General features: G+C 37.5%; 1 protein-coding gene across 1 annotated transcript; it reads right to left on the bottom strand.

The window, feature by feature from the left end:
- Nucleotides 1-9459: 9459 nt before the first annotated feature.
- LOC148588096 (uncharacterized) lies at nucleotides 9460-13613 on the bottom strand. Its single transcript, XM_088514060.1, has 6 exons — nucleotides 13389-13613; nucleotides 11275-13199; nucleotides 10918-11175; nucleotides 10716-10821; nucleotides 10014-10601; nucleotides 9460-9762 (listed from the first exon to the last, which is right to left on the bottom strand). The coding sequence occupies exons 1-6, from the start codon at nucleotides 13611-13613 to the stop codon at nucleotides 9460-9462; spliced, it is 3405 nt and encodes a 1134-aa protein (XP_088370186.1).
- Between the last annotated feature and the right edge of the window lie 1534 nt (nucleotides 13614-15147).

Genomic DNA, 15147 nt, shown 5'->3' with positions numbered 1-15147 from the left:
ATTTAAATATTAATTAAATAATATTGATATTAATTTTTAGTTTATGTCGCTCTTCGTCCTTGCCTTTTGTTTTAATGTTTTTTTTCTTCGAACTTGGTGTATAATCCATCTTTGCAACGAGACATTTAGTTTAGTATATATCATATTCTGTATTGAGTTATATATAATTGTTTTTATATAAAATTTAATTTGCAAAACGAAATTTACCACAAAATAAATCTAATTAATTCTAGTTGCTAAGGACTTCTTGCATGATGGACTTCTATTCTATTGTAAGCATGATCTTCTATTACTATTACTATTTTCTAAGCAAATAAGGATAGGGTATAAGGAGTCAAAAAACTGAAAAAGGGTTGGGCTTCCCAATAACAAACTCAAAGTAGCAATACAATGTAAAAAATGGAAGCAAATAGGAAATGAGCCAAAAAAAAATGGCTCGGTCTTCTGGATCTTGGTTAACAGACCAAGAAATGGCACCAACAAAGTGGTGCTTAAAACAAGCCAAAGATATGACTAGCTTTGAAACATCAACACCTTTCAAAAGGAGGCTATTGAAGGAGAGGCACTAAATTCTTATCTGAATCCGTTGTAGGGGAGTCACAATGGTAAGCATGGTCTTCTATTTGCATCTGGGACTTGTTGTTGGAGACTTCTTCTGTTGTTATACTTTCTTCGACCATTACGCGTCTAATTGGAACTCCATCACACGTACATCGGTATAGGCGAACTTGAGATGATGGATTTGACTCATTTAATTAAATAGATGTGACCGACTCGATAAATTTTGAGGCATGCGGCAACAAATTTAAGTGAAACAGTTTTTATATTTAAATATTAATTAAATAATATTGATATTGACTTTTAGTTTATGTCTTTCTTAGTTCTTCTTGTCTTTGTTAAAGTATTGATTAAATTTACTAATTCCTATAAGCTTAAGCTTTAGCTTTAGGAACAATCGGTGACTTAACGTGGTATTAAAGCCAAATGTCCTAGGATTGAACCTTGACTCTGTCAATTCACCCCATATCTACCCCTTTTATTATTTCATATATGTCAAACAATTTAGAGTTGTTTTGCCCTATTGTGGGAGCCTAAAACACAAAGTCAATCTGCTGAAGAAAAGCACACATTGGGCTATTGCTTTTAAGGTGGAGGCATCCAATTTGGATTGACATTGGCATTAGAATCATGTTCCCCTGAGATTGGAATTAAAAAAGGGGCAGGACTAAGATCTTGTAAGTTGTAAGCTCTAGCTATCACCAAAGTCTTGCCTCCAACTTCAGTCAAAATTCAAATTCGTCGACTTTTTTGTTCATGGGTTTGACTTATCTATTTTCATCATGGCATCTCAAAAAAAAAAAGGAGGTCAGAGAGGCCCATACATGGGCAGTTGAGGATGAGAGGAAAAGCAGAAGTAAAGAGAGATAAAAGATACAAGAGATTTTGGGGTGGTTTGGTGTTTGAAATCTACGTCTACCACATTAATTTAATTGCCGTAAAGATTACATCCGGCTCTTATTGACTTGATTCTTCTTTAGAATACAAATTGCCATATTTCTAGGAAAATTGTGGTAAATGAGGGGTTAAATATCTTAAAGAAAAATTTCGAAAGCCAGAAAACCAAGAAAATTTCAAAATTAAAAGGCCCCCTCCTTATTTCCACCCTTAACCAAAGCCTGAAGCGGAACTAGCCTGATTTTTTTTAATTTTTTTAATTTTTTATTTTGGCATAGAAAAAAACATGAAATGATTTTAAATTGACAAGATTTTAGGCCATTAAAACACTCAGCTTTATCAGTAGAGTACATTTGTTCGCTACAAGTGGCTTGACCAATGAGCCATGTGACAAGTGGCAGATTGAGGTCTTCGCGAGTTTCGATCTTCGAGTGGAAATTCTTTCTACAATAATGTTGAGCTGCAAGTACATGAAGATAATACATTGTTTAGGGTCGCCTCAACTGAAAAGGAATATATTCCATTTATGGGCAGCAAAATGATGCACTTGATGAGAAGAAAAACTATACAAGAAAACTTGCGACCCGAATCTTTGTATAGCATCAATTCTTCCACTGCCTATAAATAGAAACTCCAAGACTTCCCATTAGAGCAGGAATACTTGAGAAGAAGTGAGGTCTAACATGAAGTTTAAAGTTTTGTTTGATAGCCAAGAATGACTTGCTTGCCATATATGCTTGCGAGAGGTTAAAGTGTTTGGCATTGTCTAGAACTTAACCTTGCTCGATTCCCATGCAGGTCATTCTAGCTAAACTAACAAGTTTTTTTCTTTCATGTTAGGCCTTCTCTTATTCACCAACAAGCTTTTGAGATATTATATAGTATTGACTCAGACTATTATTTATAGGGAGGTTGTTCAGTTCATAACTCGAGCTCATAAGAGGAAGAGAGATCTAACATGAAGACGAGTCTTGTTTGATAGCCAAGGATGACTTGCCTGCTACTTACATGAGGTTAAAATTATTGGTATTGCTTGAAAATCTTTTTTTGGTTTCCACGCATGTCACTTTGACTAAACTGACAAGCTCTTCTCTTTCATGTTAGGTCTTATCTTATTTACTAACAAGCTTTTGATCCATTATATGTCATAGAGAAAGAGTATTATTTGCACCCTACATTGCAAACTCTTCAATTTTCAATTCAAGCTTACAAGGAAGTAAGGTCTAACATGAAGAAAAGAGCCTTGTTTGGTAGCCAAGAATGACTTGCTTGCTACTTGCAAGAGGTTAAAAGTTAAGGTGATTGATATTATCTAGAAACCTTGTTTGATTCCCACGCAAGTCACATTAGCTAAACTGATATGCTCTTCTCTTCCATGTTAAGCCTTCTCTTCTTCACCAACAAGTCTTTTATACATTATATGTCTTGGAGCCAAAATATTATTGCACCCTACAATGGAGACAATTCAAGTACAAGCTTACAATGAAGTGGGGTATAACATGAAGACAAGAGTCTTGTTTGGTAGCCAAGAATTTTGTTGCTTGCTACTCGAAATAGGTCAAAAGTTAAAGTGATTGATATTGTCTAAAAGCCTTGTTTGGTTCCCACGCAAGTCACAATGGCAAAGCTGACAGGCTCTTCTCTTTCATGTTAAGCCTTCTCTTTTTCACCAACAAGCTTTTCATACATTATATGTCCAGCCTTCTCTTCTTCACCGACAAGCTTTTCATACATTATATGTCCTGAAGTTAGAGTTTATTGCACTCAACATTGAAGACCGTTCAATACAAGCTTATAAGGAAGTAAGGTCTAACATGAAGACAAAAGTCTTGTTTGGTAGCCAAGAATGACTTGCCTGCTACTTGCAAGAGGTCGAAAGTTAAAGTGATTGATATTGTCTAGAAACCTTGTTTGGTTCCCACGCAAGTCACATTGGCTAAACTGACAGGCTCTTCTCTTTCATGTTAAGCCTTAATCTTTGTAGTATTCCCATAAAGTTTAAGATTCAAATTTTCTTGAGTGCAAATAATTTTTTGAGGCCAATCTACCGGCGAAACTGAAGTATTACCCAATCTGTGTGAGTACTTTTACACGAGTTTGAAGTTTATCTGACATGAGTGCAAATAAAAATACGCGAAGTACTTTTACACGGGCTTTTGAGAGATTTCAGTGTCATTAAAAAAATAAAATAAAATAAAAATTTTTTAAAAAAAAACCCCTCAAAATCTAAAGAACAAAAATAGCCACACAAAACATGAGCCCCAGATATGCACGCACAGTAGCTATCACAACACCAACACATAAGTGCACAAGAAGAGATGCTTAGGAGGCATAACAAAGATGTGATAATCCAATTGCTGGTAAGAATGTATGTCACTTAGAGTGTGTTTGGTAGTGCGATTTCATAGACAAAAATATAATTTTTAAACTAAATTGCAAAAAATATATCTTTTAAAATTACGTTGTTTAAAATTACAATTTGAAAACGTACTTCAAGACCTACTACTGTAGGTGAAATCCTGATTTGAATGACATTATTCTTCCATCCCAAACACCCAGATTATCAGTAGTACTATAAAGCATGCACATTGCAATTTCATACAAACTTAGTGAGACAAAAACCATTTATTTTGATATTGAAAGACAAAAACCTCAATCTTAACAGTTTATTCTTCTTCATAGCTAAACAAGAGATATTGAAAGTTGGTCCTTGTGAAATTCTACGTAGAAACATGAAGCCTCCAAAGAATAATCATATCATCAATTGCAATTCTCAACAGAATAATCATCATCAATAGCAATTTTTCTTCTCTTTACCGCCATCCCAATTTTCAAGATCAAGCAGAAATTCCCGGTGCAGAGAATAGTACTTATCCTCCTCTTCCTCCTCCTCCTCCTTATTCTCATTATCAACCATTTCTTCTTCACAGAGAAACCAAGTTACCAGAGAATCCAGAATTCTCCACTGAACCTCATCCTCCATTGCAATTCTCCGCGATTGAACTTCATTCTTGAAGCTTTCAGTCTTCACAAAAGAAATCTCAACCTCATTCTCATTATAATCTTTTGCTTCTTCACGCGCCCACCCAGTACCCTGCTCCACAGTATGATCATCAATGGAATTTGATTCATTCTCGGTGGCTTCGTTCTTGCCCATCAAATCAGAAACAACAATAGGCGCAGTATGATCTTGGATAATAGTTCCATCTTCTTCTGTCTGATGACCGATGCCCGGTGACAGATCGTGACTGGGATCCTCACTTGCCATGGATGGTCCTGTTAAAAAGAAAACCAAGTTTATGAATACAAACAGGCCTGAAACGCCCAAAACAAGATTACCCAAAAATTAAATAAGACAAAAAGAACGAAGATGGAGAGATTATTGGAATTCCAAAGCGAAAGCCTCACTGTTTGTTATTGCTGGTGTTCTTGAGAGTGAGAGAGAGAGAGAGAGAATAACGGAGAGTCTGTTTATGAGTTAAGACTTGAGAGCAATGGAAAGATGAAATGGGGTAGGCGGGTGAGCCTTGTAACGACCGGAGTGGGGGTATTTTGGGAAAAATGAAGTGGTGGAGAAGTGCAGGATAGGTTTTTTGGGAAAAAAAAAAGAAGATTACACCCCGCAATATGCGAAAGTATTTATCCAAAATGAAATTATTTCTTTTTTTTTTTTTTTTTACAATAATGAAATTATTTCGAGAAAAACATAATGGATGAGAGGAGGTGCTTTTATTTATTTTTAATTATGAGGAAACAGAATTAATGTATAAATATTATAGAAAATTAAGCATTAATATTATAGATAATGAACTCCTTTAAAGATAGGAGCTAGAGAGACCACAAAATAAATAGGGAAAACTTCACTTTGTCCCCAACTACCACTATTTTTGACATATCCCCCTCGAATTTCAAATTCTCTCACTTTACTTCTCTAAACTTTCAATTTCTCTCACTTTACCTCCACTACAAAAAACAAAATTTTTATTGACATAGGTTTACTGACGTGTCAGGTCGTCTGACACGTCAGTAAACCCTCCTGACGGGGCCATCCTGACGTGTTTCGGTCGTGAAGAATGTGGGTGTCAGGAAATGGGAATTCCTGACGTGTCATTTTTGGCACGTCAGGAATTACTGACGTGCTAAATACAACACGTCAAGAAATGTTGACGTGTTCAATTTAACACGTCAGTAATAATTCCTGACGTGTCAATTGATGACACGTCAGTAATTACTGACGTGTTATTTCTTGACACGTTAGGAAATTTTTTGACGTGCCGGAATGGCGCGTGAGGAATTTTCTGACGTGTGAAAATTGACACGTCAGAAAATTCCTGACGTGTCAAAAAATTAACACGTCAAGAATTAATGACGTGTCAATTCTTGACACGTCAGGAAATTCCTCACGTGTCAACTACTGACACGTGAGGAATTACTAACGTGTTAGTGGTTAACACGTCAGTAATTCTTGACGTGTCAAAAATTGACACGTCAATAATTTGGTTTTAAACGAACCAAATTTGCTGACGTGTCAGAAATTGACACGTCAGCAAATTTGGTCACGTCAGCAAATTTGGTTCGTTTTGAATTTTTTTTTCCCTCCCCCTCTATATTTTTTGTGATTTATTTCAGGACTATACCCGAATTTTGTGTTACGGTTCACCTGATATTCAATCTATCCATCAAATCCATGTAAATAATATACAATTTTTCCATCAAATAACATACATCATATCCATTAACATCAATCACAAACTATCCACCAAAACTAACTTCAACACACCATAATGACACAAATAACATAATATACACCAATCACAAACTATCCACCAAAACTAACTTCAACACACAAAAATGACGCAAATAACATAATATATACCAATCACAAACTATCCACCAAAACTAACTTTAACACACACAAAATGGCACATACTAACATAATATACACCAACCACAAACTATCCACCAAAACTAACTTCAACACACTAAAAATGTCACATACTAACATAATATACACCAATCACAAATACAATTACACCAACTTATACACAACTGTTAATAGCCTCAAATTCTCAACCAGACTATCGATCATTGGCATCCATAGCATCCTCTCGACGATGTCCATTACCTGCAAATGATAAAACAAACAATATTCACCAATAAAACAACCACCAAACAAATAAAATCCACTAACGGCAGATGATAATACAAACAATCGTTGAGCCCGAATACAAACAATCACGTCGGTAAAGTGAAAGAAAAATGCCTGAATATTCACCTAACTCAATTGTTAATTATTCCACAGTAAATGATATAACTAAAACAGGTAAAACGGTGAAGTTAGCAGAAAATTCATATAAAAAAAATAATTGAAAAAAATTAAGTCAATATATATATGCATGGTCACAGAGCAATCAATAATATATAGACATGAGAAAATGAACTTCGTTTTTCCCATGGCAATTATGTGAGACATATGATCTTCTTCTTTTTTCCATTGCAATTATAGAACTTCCATATAAGTTATTAATGTTGGGGGTTCAATGGAAGAGATGATAAACACAAAGGAAAAGCACCCTCTCTAGCATTGAGTGCATTTATATCTATTTATATTTAGAGTTACAAAATTAAGTTTATGAAGAACTGGTCTTGATGATATTGATATGCATGTATTGCTTCGTGCCATGCAGTTATATCGATTTATACATGCATGAATAACTCTAAATAATTATCTCAACCAACACTATTTCATAGTAGACCAAATTCATGCCAACAATTTGAATTATATTTATAATGCATGCAGCATAATACAAATAAACACTTCAAATGCAAAACCCTAACCCACATCCATCACCAAACCAACCATGATATATAAACCAAATTTAAGCAAGATTTACAACATCATTAATTATTTAGAATGACTACAACATATCCAAATTCTAAATATATATATAGGGACAGTTATAAAACTAAATTGACTATTAAAAAAAGTCAGTACCTGATCCACTGTCGACCGACGATCGCACCATCGCAAAGGGTGGGGAAGCATTGTCTGGTGGGGTGTGAAACCGGATCATTTCCTCAAGTTGGCGAAAACGGGCGTCAAACCTTGCCTGACGTTCAGCCTCCTGCTCAGCTGCCTGTCGCGCTACCCGCGCATTGTTCTCAGCCATCTGCTCTGCCACTTGCTGGGCTACCCGCGCATTGTTCTCGGCCAACAATGCATCTATCTCTTCCTTGTGCTTCGTCCTCTCCGCGTCAAGCGCTCTATCAAGTGTGTCTTATGATATCGTGGAGTGCCTGGCGTTTCCTGACCGTGCCTGTGACGGTGTATAGTATGAGTGTATGGTCCCCCGCACAGGCAGAATATTTGGTCCAGCCATCCGAACTCTACCGGCATACTCAGGCTTATTTCCCATTGCCTGGGCGAATGCGTCGTTTGGCGCCCACCTGACCGTTCCCTCTGTGATGCTAGACGATGCTGCAGGGTCGGTGGGTATAAGCTCATTCATCTTTTCCTGAATGGCACATTAATTATTGAGTCAGTGGGTTGCACAACTGTTAATCGCAAATAATTTATCAAATATACAAGCAAAACAACATATAAAAAGTGAATAGCATACACATCTCTCCTTCACAAAATCATTCGGATATCCACCGCCCTTCTTCGTGTGTGACTTGACATAATTTTCTGCACGAGTAGGTTGATGGCCCAAACGTTCGGCCTGCATTTAAAATAGGACATACATTTATTTTTAAATATATCAAATGATATAATGTTAGATATAAATAGGATAAATTACACACGTACCTCCTCATGTGTCAACCTGGCATAGCTCATTGATCCGGTGCAATGTGGTGAATCATTTAATGCTCGCAAGCTCTTCATTTTCGCCGCATACTCCTACACAGTTAACACTTTTAATATGTTAATACCAATACAATTACAATAAATGACAGTACACAACACTAAGAATTTAACTCATGACCTACCCTATTTTCCTGGGTACACCATCTCTCCAATAAGATATCCAGGTCGACGGCATTGTACTCGCCTAGCGTCTGTCCCCCCAATCTTGCCCGTATAGTGTCCGGCGTATCTTCCTCCGTAATGGCACAAATTTTTTTTAGATCGTGCCTCCAAGTCCGCAGCTTGGAGCCCATATCCTTAAATGCTTCATTTTTTACTGCTTCCAAGTTGTACTCGGGTGGAACGTAAAAGTATGCCTGCACAAGTTCAACATTGATAAATTAAAAAAAAAACATAAAATATGTGTATATGCATTTACTTACTAAACACACATATATATTTGCAACTTAGAGCGTATATATACATATATACATTACTAGTGTTTAACTTATTATTAAAAAACATACCATCAAGGCGTCCCAAATATCCTCCTTGGTACGGTCCGGTACCTTCGTCCAATCGTCCGGTATTCGGACGAAATTTCCGCTCCTAACTATGTCTCCGGTCATCCGTCTAAATCGCACGGCACTAAATCCAACGGGCTGGCATGATGCATTGTACTCCAAAATGATCCGTTTGCCGGGGGGGACTCCCGGCCGCCTGTGCGAATCAAGAATGGTAAACACCTCAATAACGGTGTTTCCTTCAGAATCAGTACCTAACAAATTAAAAAATAGAAAGGTAAGTTATTTCGAATTCAATACTAGGTAACAAGTAAATTAAAACCAAAATATGCACGACATTAAAGCATATACACTTACTTATGATCCGGACCTGCCGAGGGCCTAACCAGGCGTCGGGAGCAGGGTTGGTGGGCTGCGGGTCATCCGTGGCCTGTGCCCCACCAACCATGTGTTCCTGGGCCTCTATCTCAGTGTCCTCCAGACCTGCTTTGTATTTTTTAATAATGTTTAGAATTCTATGAAGTTGTAGTTGTAGTTAAATCTAATTGTAGTTAACTATATAGTTGTAGTTATAGTTAGAAACTTTCAATCTTTTGAATCTTTAAAAAAACAGTCGGGCGTACCTGTGCTATGCTAGGTGTAAAGCCGCTCGACATCGCCCTCATAACTCTGTCGTAACTCGCTGTACGGGTACGAATCAACCCGAAACCCTATGTGGGCCATGCCTGCCCGAGTGTATGGAGCATGGACAGGGGTCTCCCCTTCCATCGTACCTGGAAGAAGTGGTCGATATCCTTCCTGCACTCCAAGAAGCTGAGCAACGTCTTGTTGCTCGCTGTCATCAAGTTGGCCTGCCGGAGACCCATGCGACGTAGACTGCCGCACTGCGGACGAGCCCCTGCATGCTTTCCTCTTCCCCCTTGTACTCATGGTACCCTGTAAAAAACACCACAAACCCAATTAATTTCTTAAACAATGTATGAAATATTTACTACATTAAGTATGCATGAATCATAGTGCTACATGAGATATATATCAGATTTTAGCAAATGCACAGCTTAATTAAGTGTGTTGATGTAATGTGCATGTAGTGAACAACTACCAATCAAAACATAAATATAAAATTAATTATAATAATATATATATATATATACATACGCTTCGGTTGGATCTAAGTCGTGTCTGACGTATTCGATATGATCTTGTAGATCATGATCAAAATTTTTGGGCAATATAAGAGGCTCACACTCGTGGTAATTGGCACATGAATCTTGATGTCCTTCACCCTGACCAACGTCGTATATGTTTCTAGGCTTGGTCCTTACTGCGCAAGCCCAATCTGGGCACCTATCATCTTGTACGTAAAATACCTGGTCAACTTGTGAAGTTAGCACATACGGCTCATCAGAAACCAGTTCTCCCGTGTGGACAAGGTTTTTGAAGTTGACAAGTACTATACCATACTCATCCACCTTGTACCCCTTGTCCCTCGTGTTGTCTGCCCAATCACACCTAAACATAACGTACTTAGTCCTGTCGTAATACTCAACCTCAACTATTTCCGTTAACTTCCCGTAGTACGTGTCGCCATCAAGAGTCGGAACACACACCCCGCTGTTCTGAGTCCTCTTTCCGGCATCAGATGCAATAGTGCGAAATAACTTGCCGTTAACCACATATCTATTGTATCTGACTGCTGCCTCCCTCGGCCCTCTACAATGCATTACCAATTTGTCACCAAGTTCATTCCTGGATCGCTCGTCCAATCGATCGACCTGTGAATATATTACGTACAATGGAAACGCACGGTTACTAGCTTTAGTTGATTTTAAAAATAGCACGCAAATAACTCCGACAATTGCTTCAGGTAAACATCACATCATTCTTACGTAGTCACGGTACCACTCGCAGAACAAGTCGTAATGTTGGGTTTCCAACTGAGCCTCTGTTGTTCGTCCCCTATTGCATGATCGCCTAAGCATATCTATGTGCATCCTACAATTCGAAATTATGTTAATTATAATTCAATACGAGCAATATTGTCACAAGTTCATTGAGCATGCAATGTGCCAACAAAAGATCTCTACTTACGTCCGCAATTGATGAAACTCGTCCAAGTTGAACATAATATACCGGTGTATCTGTGTCATTGTGATTCGGTCGAGTCGGACTCGTGTTCCATTTCCCTTTGAACCATCCAGATTTCTTTGTATCCTATTGTGAAAGGTTGGTGTATTCTCTAAATATCTCGAACAAAACGTCACCAACTCAGTTGCTATGTAGCCCTCCGCAATGCAGCCCTCAGGAGCCGCTTTGTTGCGCACATTAGATTTGAATACTCCAAGGCTCCTAAATATGAACCAATACATATTTTCAGTTTAGTTAGTACTTGTCATGTATTGACACCTGAAACCAATAAATGGAAGAATATCCGTAAACAAATTTTACCTCTCTGCCGGATACATCCATCTATACTGTACAGGTCCACCGAGTCGGCATTCACGGATAAGATGCACGACCACATGAACCATGCTCGTAAAGAAGCTGGGGGGGAAAACCTGTTCCATCTTGCACAACGTGATACAGATGTCACATTGTAGTCGGTCAATATCCTGTTCGGTCAATGTTGTTGAACATAGGCACCTGAAGAATGTGGACATCTCAACAAGAGGTCTAACCACATTGCTTGGAAGTGATCCACGCAATGCAATAGGTAGAAGCTGCTGCATCAGTACATGACTGTCATGACTCTTTAACCCCGATATCGTATGGTCCTTAAGTCGTATACAACGAGAAATGTTCGAGGCATATCCGTCGGGCACCCTTACATTTCGTAGCACTTTCAAAAAATGTGTTTTATCATCCTTGGACATCGTGTGGGTAGCTTGTTGAAAATAGGTCTTACCATCCTGCGGGTCCACAAATGTATGAAGTGTACGTCTCAAGCCCATTTCTTGCAAATCTAAGCGGGCGGCGAGGTTGTCCTTCGTTTTCCCAGGAATGTCCAGTATTGTACCAAGTATGTTGTCCATGACGTTTTTCTCTATGTGCATAACATCAAGATTATGCCGCAATAAATTATCTTTCCAATACGGGAACCTAAAGAAAATACTTTTCTTCTTCCACATTTTTTGGCCAGTATTCGTCTTCTGCTTCTTTCTTTTTTTTTCCTCAGCCTCCCTTGCCTGACCGGCGTTCTCATCCCCAAACACCATCCCTTCTAATTGGCTTATGACTTCATCTCCACTTGGCACATCAGGGGCACATTCTAGTTCTACGTTGCCGTCAAATGTGCTTTTGTTTCGTCTCCATGGATGATCCATGGGCAAGTATCGCCTGTGCCCCATATAACACCATTTATGACCATGTTTTAACCATTTCGACGTTGTCGAGTTCATACAGCAAGGACATGCCTTCTCACCCTTGGTAGACCATCCAGACAAATCTGCATATGCTGGGAAGTCATTAATTGTCCACATCAACTGCGCTCGCATAACAAAATTATTTTTCTTTGAAACGTCATATGTGCGTACCCCTACACTCCATAGTTCTTGTAACTCTTCAATTAAGGGTTGAAGGTAGACATCTATATCCATTCCAGGTGAACTTGGGCCCGGGATAATCAATGATAGTATAAAAGATGTGTGTTTCATGCACATCCAAGGAGGCAAGTTGTAGGGTACAACCATTACAGGCCAAATGCTGTGAGATGTACTCATATTCCCAAATGGATTAAATCCATCAGAGGTTAGTCCGAGCCTTACATTCCTGCTGTCCGCTGAAAACTCCCGATGTAAATTGTCAAATGACTTCCATGCTAAGCCGTCGGCTGGATGCCTCAATACGCCATCCTTAGTGCGGCCTTCTGCATGCCACCTCATAAAGCGTGCTGTATGTTCTGACATAAACAACCTATGTAGTCGTGGTATGAGTGGAAACCACCGCAACACCTTCACCGGACGTTTCTTGCCCGATGATATGGGTTGACCGTCCTCATCTAAATTGATTGCTTCCATCCATTTAGATTTTCCACATACGGTACATGAATCCAACTCTTTATTGCCCTTCCAGAATAGCATGCAGTCATTACGGCACGCTGGAATCTTCTCATACTCTAGTCCCATGTCTCGTAAAAACTTTTTCGCCTCATATGTATTAAACGGCAGAGTTTCACTAGTCTCGGATAGCAACTGATTGATGAACTCTAGGAAAGCCGAGAAAATCGAGTTACTAAGTCCACCAACGCACTTCAAGTTGTACAGGTGAACAGTGGCACTTAGTTTGCTATGTTTTGTCCCAGTATGAAGTGGCTTCTCCGCTTTTTTAAGAAGGTCATAGTACTTTAGTGCATCGCCTTCAGCGGCTTCTTCGGTCACAATATCCTCACCCCCTTGCACTACGGCCTGAGGCTCACAATTGTCTTCCCTAACTACTTCGTGCATGCCGAATAAATCACGCAACATTCCGTGCATGTCTCCACCCTGATTTGCGCATGCACCCGCATCTGAGGCCGGGCGATTGGAATTAGACCCGGTATCAGGACCCTGTACATGCTTCTCACCGTGATAGAACCAAAGTGTGTATTCCGACATCATTCCTTTTCCCCCTGTCAAGTGGTCGAATACGAAACCCGGCGGGTGGCGCCGGTTATTTCGACAAACCTTACAAGGGCAATAGATGAATCCATCAGGGGTTCTACAGTTACTAACTGCAAACTCCACAAACAATCTACACCCGTCTCTGTATTCCCTCGTACCCCTAGACTTTGTCATCCAACTCTTGTCCATTTTTATCTACGTACATAAATTAGGAATAAATATATAAGACTTAAAAATTGTATACCTAATTTCAAGCACATTCATATATATATAAACATAAACCGAAACCTAAATATTTGAACCACATAAAAAATTTAAACCTATATTCTCATATATGATTAATTAAATTGTTTATGTCCAAAAATATATACATATTCATGCGTACGTAACTACATTCATCCGCACCAAAGTGTGTATTTATAACACTTATCTATTATAATTAATCCAGAAAAACCAATAAAAAAAACAATACTTGATCCAAAATTAAGCATTTTCTTTGGTGGAGACCCTAAACAAATTAATTCTAGCTAGGTTATTTTATAAGGTTGTTCTAATACATCTACCGAGCTAGGTTCGTTATGAGGACTCTAAATACAATAAATCTAGGTTCAATGTCGTTAGACTTTGGCATTAATTAGTAGGTGATGACATGCATGGGTCATACAACTCTTTTTTTTGGTGTATTTATTTATTTTGTATATGATATATATAAAGGTTAAAGGAATTTTGAGTGTATTGCAAATATGGCAAATGTTTTGGTAATATATATTTTTGGTTCGGACGTTTCTTGGGTTATTGACACATTAGATTAATTTCTTTCATATTAATCACAATTTTAACAAAATTCCAACTAGTTTTTAGGTAATATAAATTTTAATGCGTTATATTTCAACAAGAACAAGCTATATAAGTTCCTCAAATTAACCAAAATTTTATCCGTTTTGTATGGTTTTTTTTTTTGTTTGAAAAAATAATATATGTGGGATAGAATAAAGTAAGAATCAAATTGAATATATTTTGCAAGTGTTTTAGGTTATGTGTTTAATTATGATTAGATTTGTTAAAAAAACTCAAAACAAAAGTGCGAAAAAAAATAGTCTAAAAAACAAAGTCATGACTTTTTACTTATTCAATATAGCACGTCTATTTAAGTTTGACAAGGTTTGCACTTTTGCCAACTCTTTTTCCCGTTAAATCCATGTAATTCGGATTGAATCCTCGCGTTGTGTGACTTTATAACTTACAAATTAATCCATAACGTTTATGGTTAAAAGAATATTAAAAAACTCATTAACGTTGAATATTAATTAAACAAAGTCTTAAACTAAATCTCTATAAATATTATATATCACCACGCGCGCACTACACGTACTAATTAATTAGAAGGTCAAACGATATTGAAATGAATGATAGATTAAAATTCATATAATGTTTTATAAATTCTTTACAAATAAGCCAACCTTTAGCAATTATATTTTCAAAGAAAAACCTAGCTAGCATGAGAAACATCATTTTGCATGCATGTGCATATCCAACGTATAATAAGTAATTAATTATTAGATATTCCTAAAAAGAAAAAAAATTTCACCTCAATTAGATGCTCACAAATACTCAATCCAGTGCATTATTGAAATATATGACAGAATAAAACATCAAATTTATAAAACAACACAATATTGTGCAATAAAACAATATTCTGCAATATTAAAACAATATTATATAT

This window comes from Corylus avellana, chromosome 1, assembly GCF_965113065.1.
Source record: "Corylus avellana chromosome 1, dhCorAvel1.hap1.2, whole genome shotgun sequence".
NCBI classification, from domain to species: Eukaryota; Viridiplantae; Streptophyta; class Magnoliopsida; order Fagales; family Betulaceae; genus Corylus; species Corylus avellana.
This window is presented reverse-complemented; position numbering and strand designations above follow the sequence as displayed.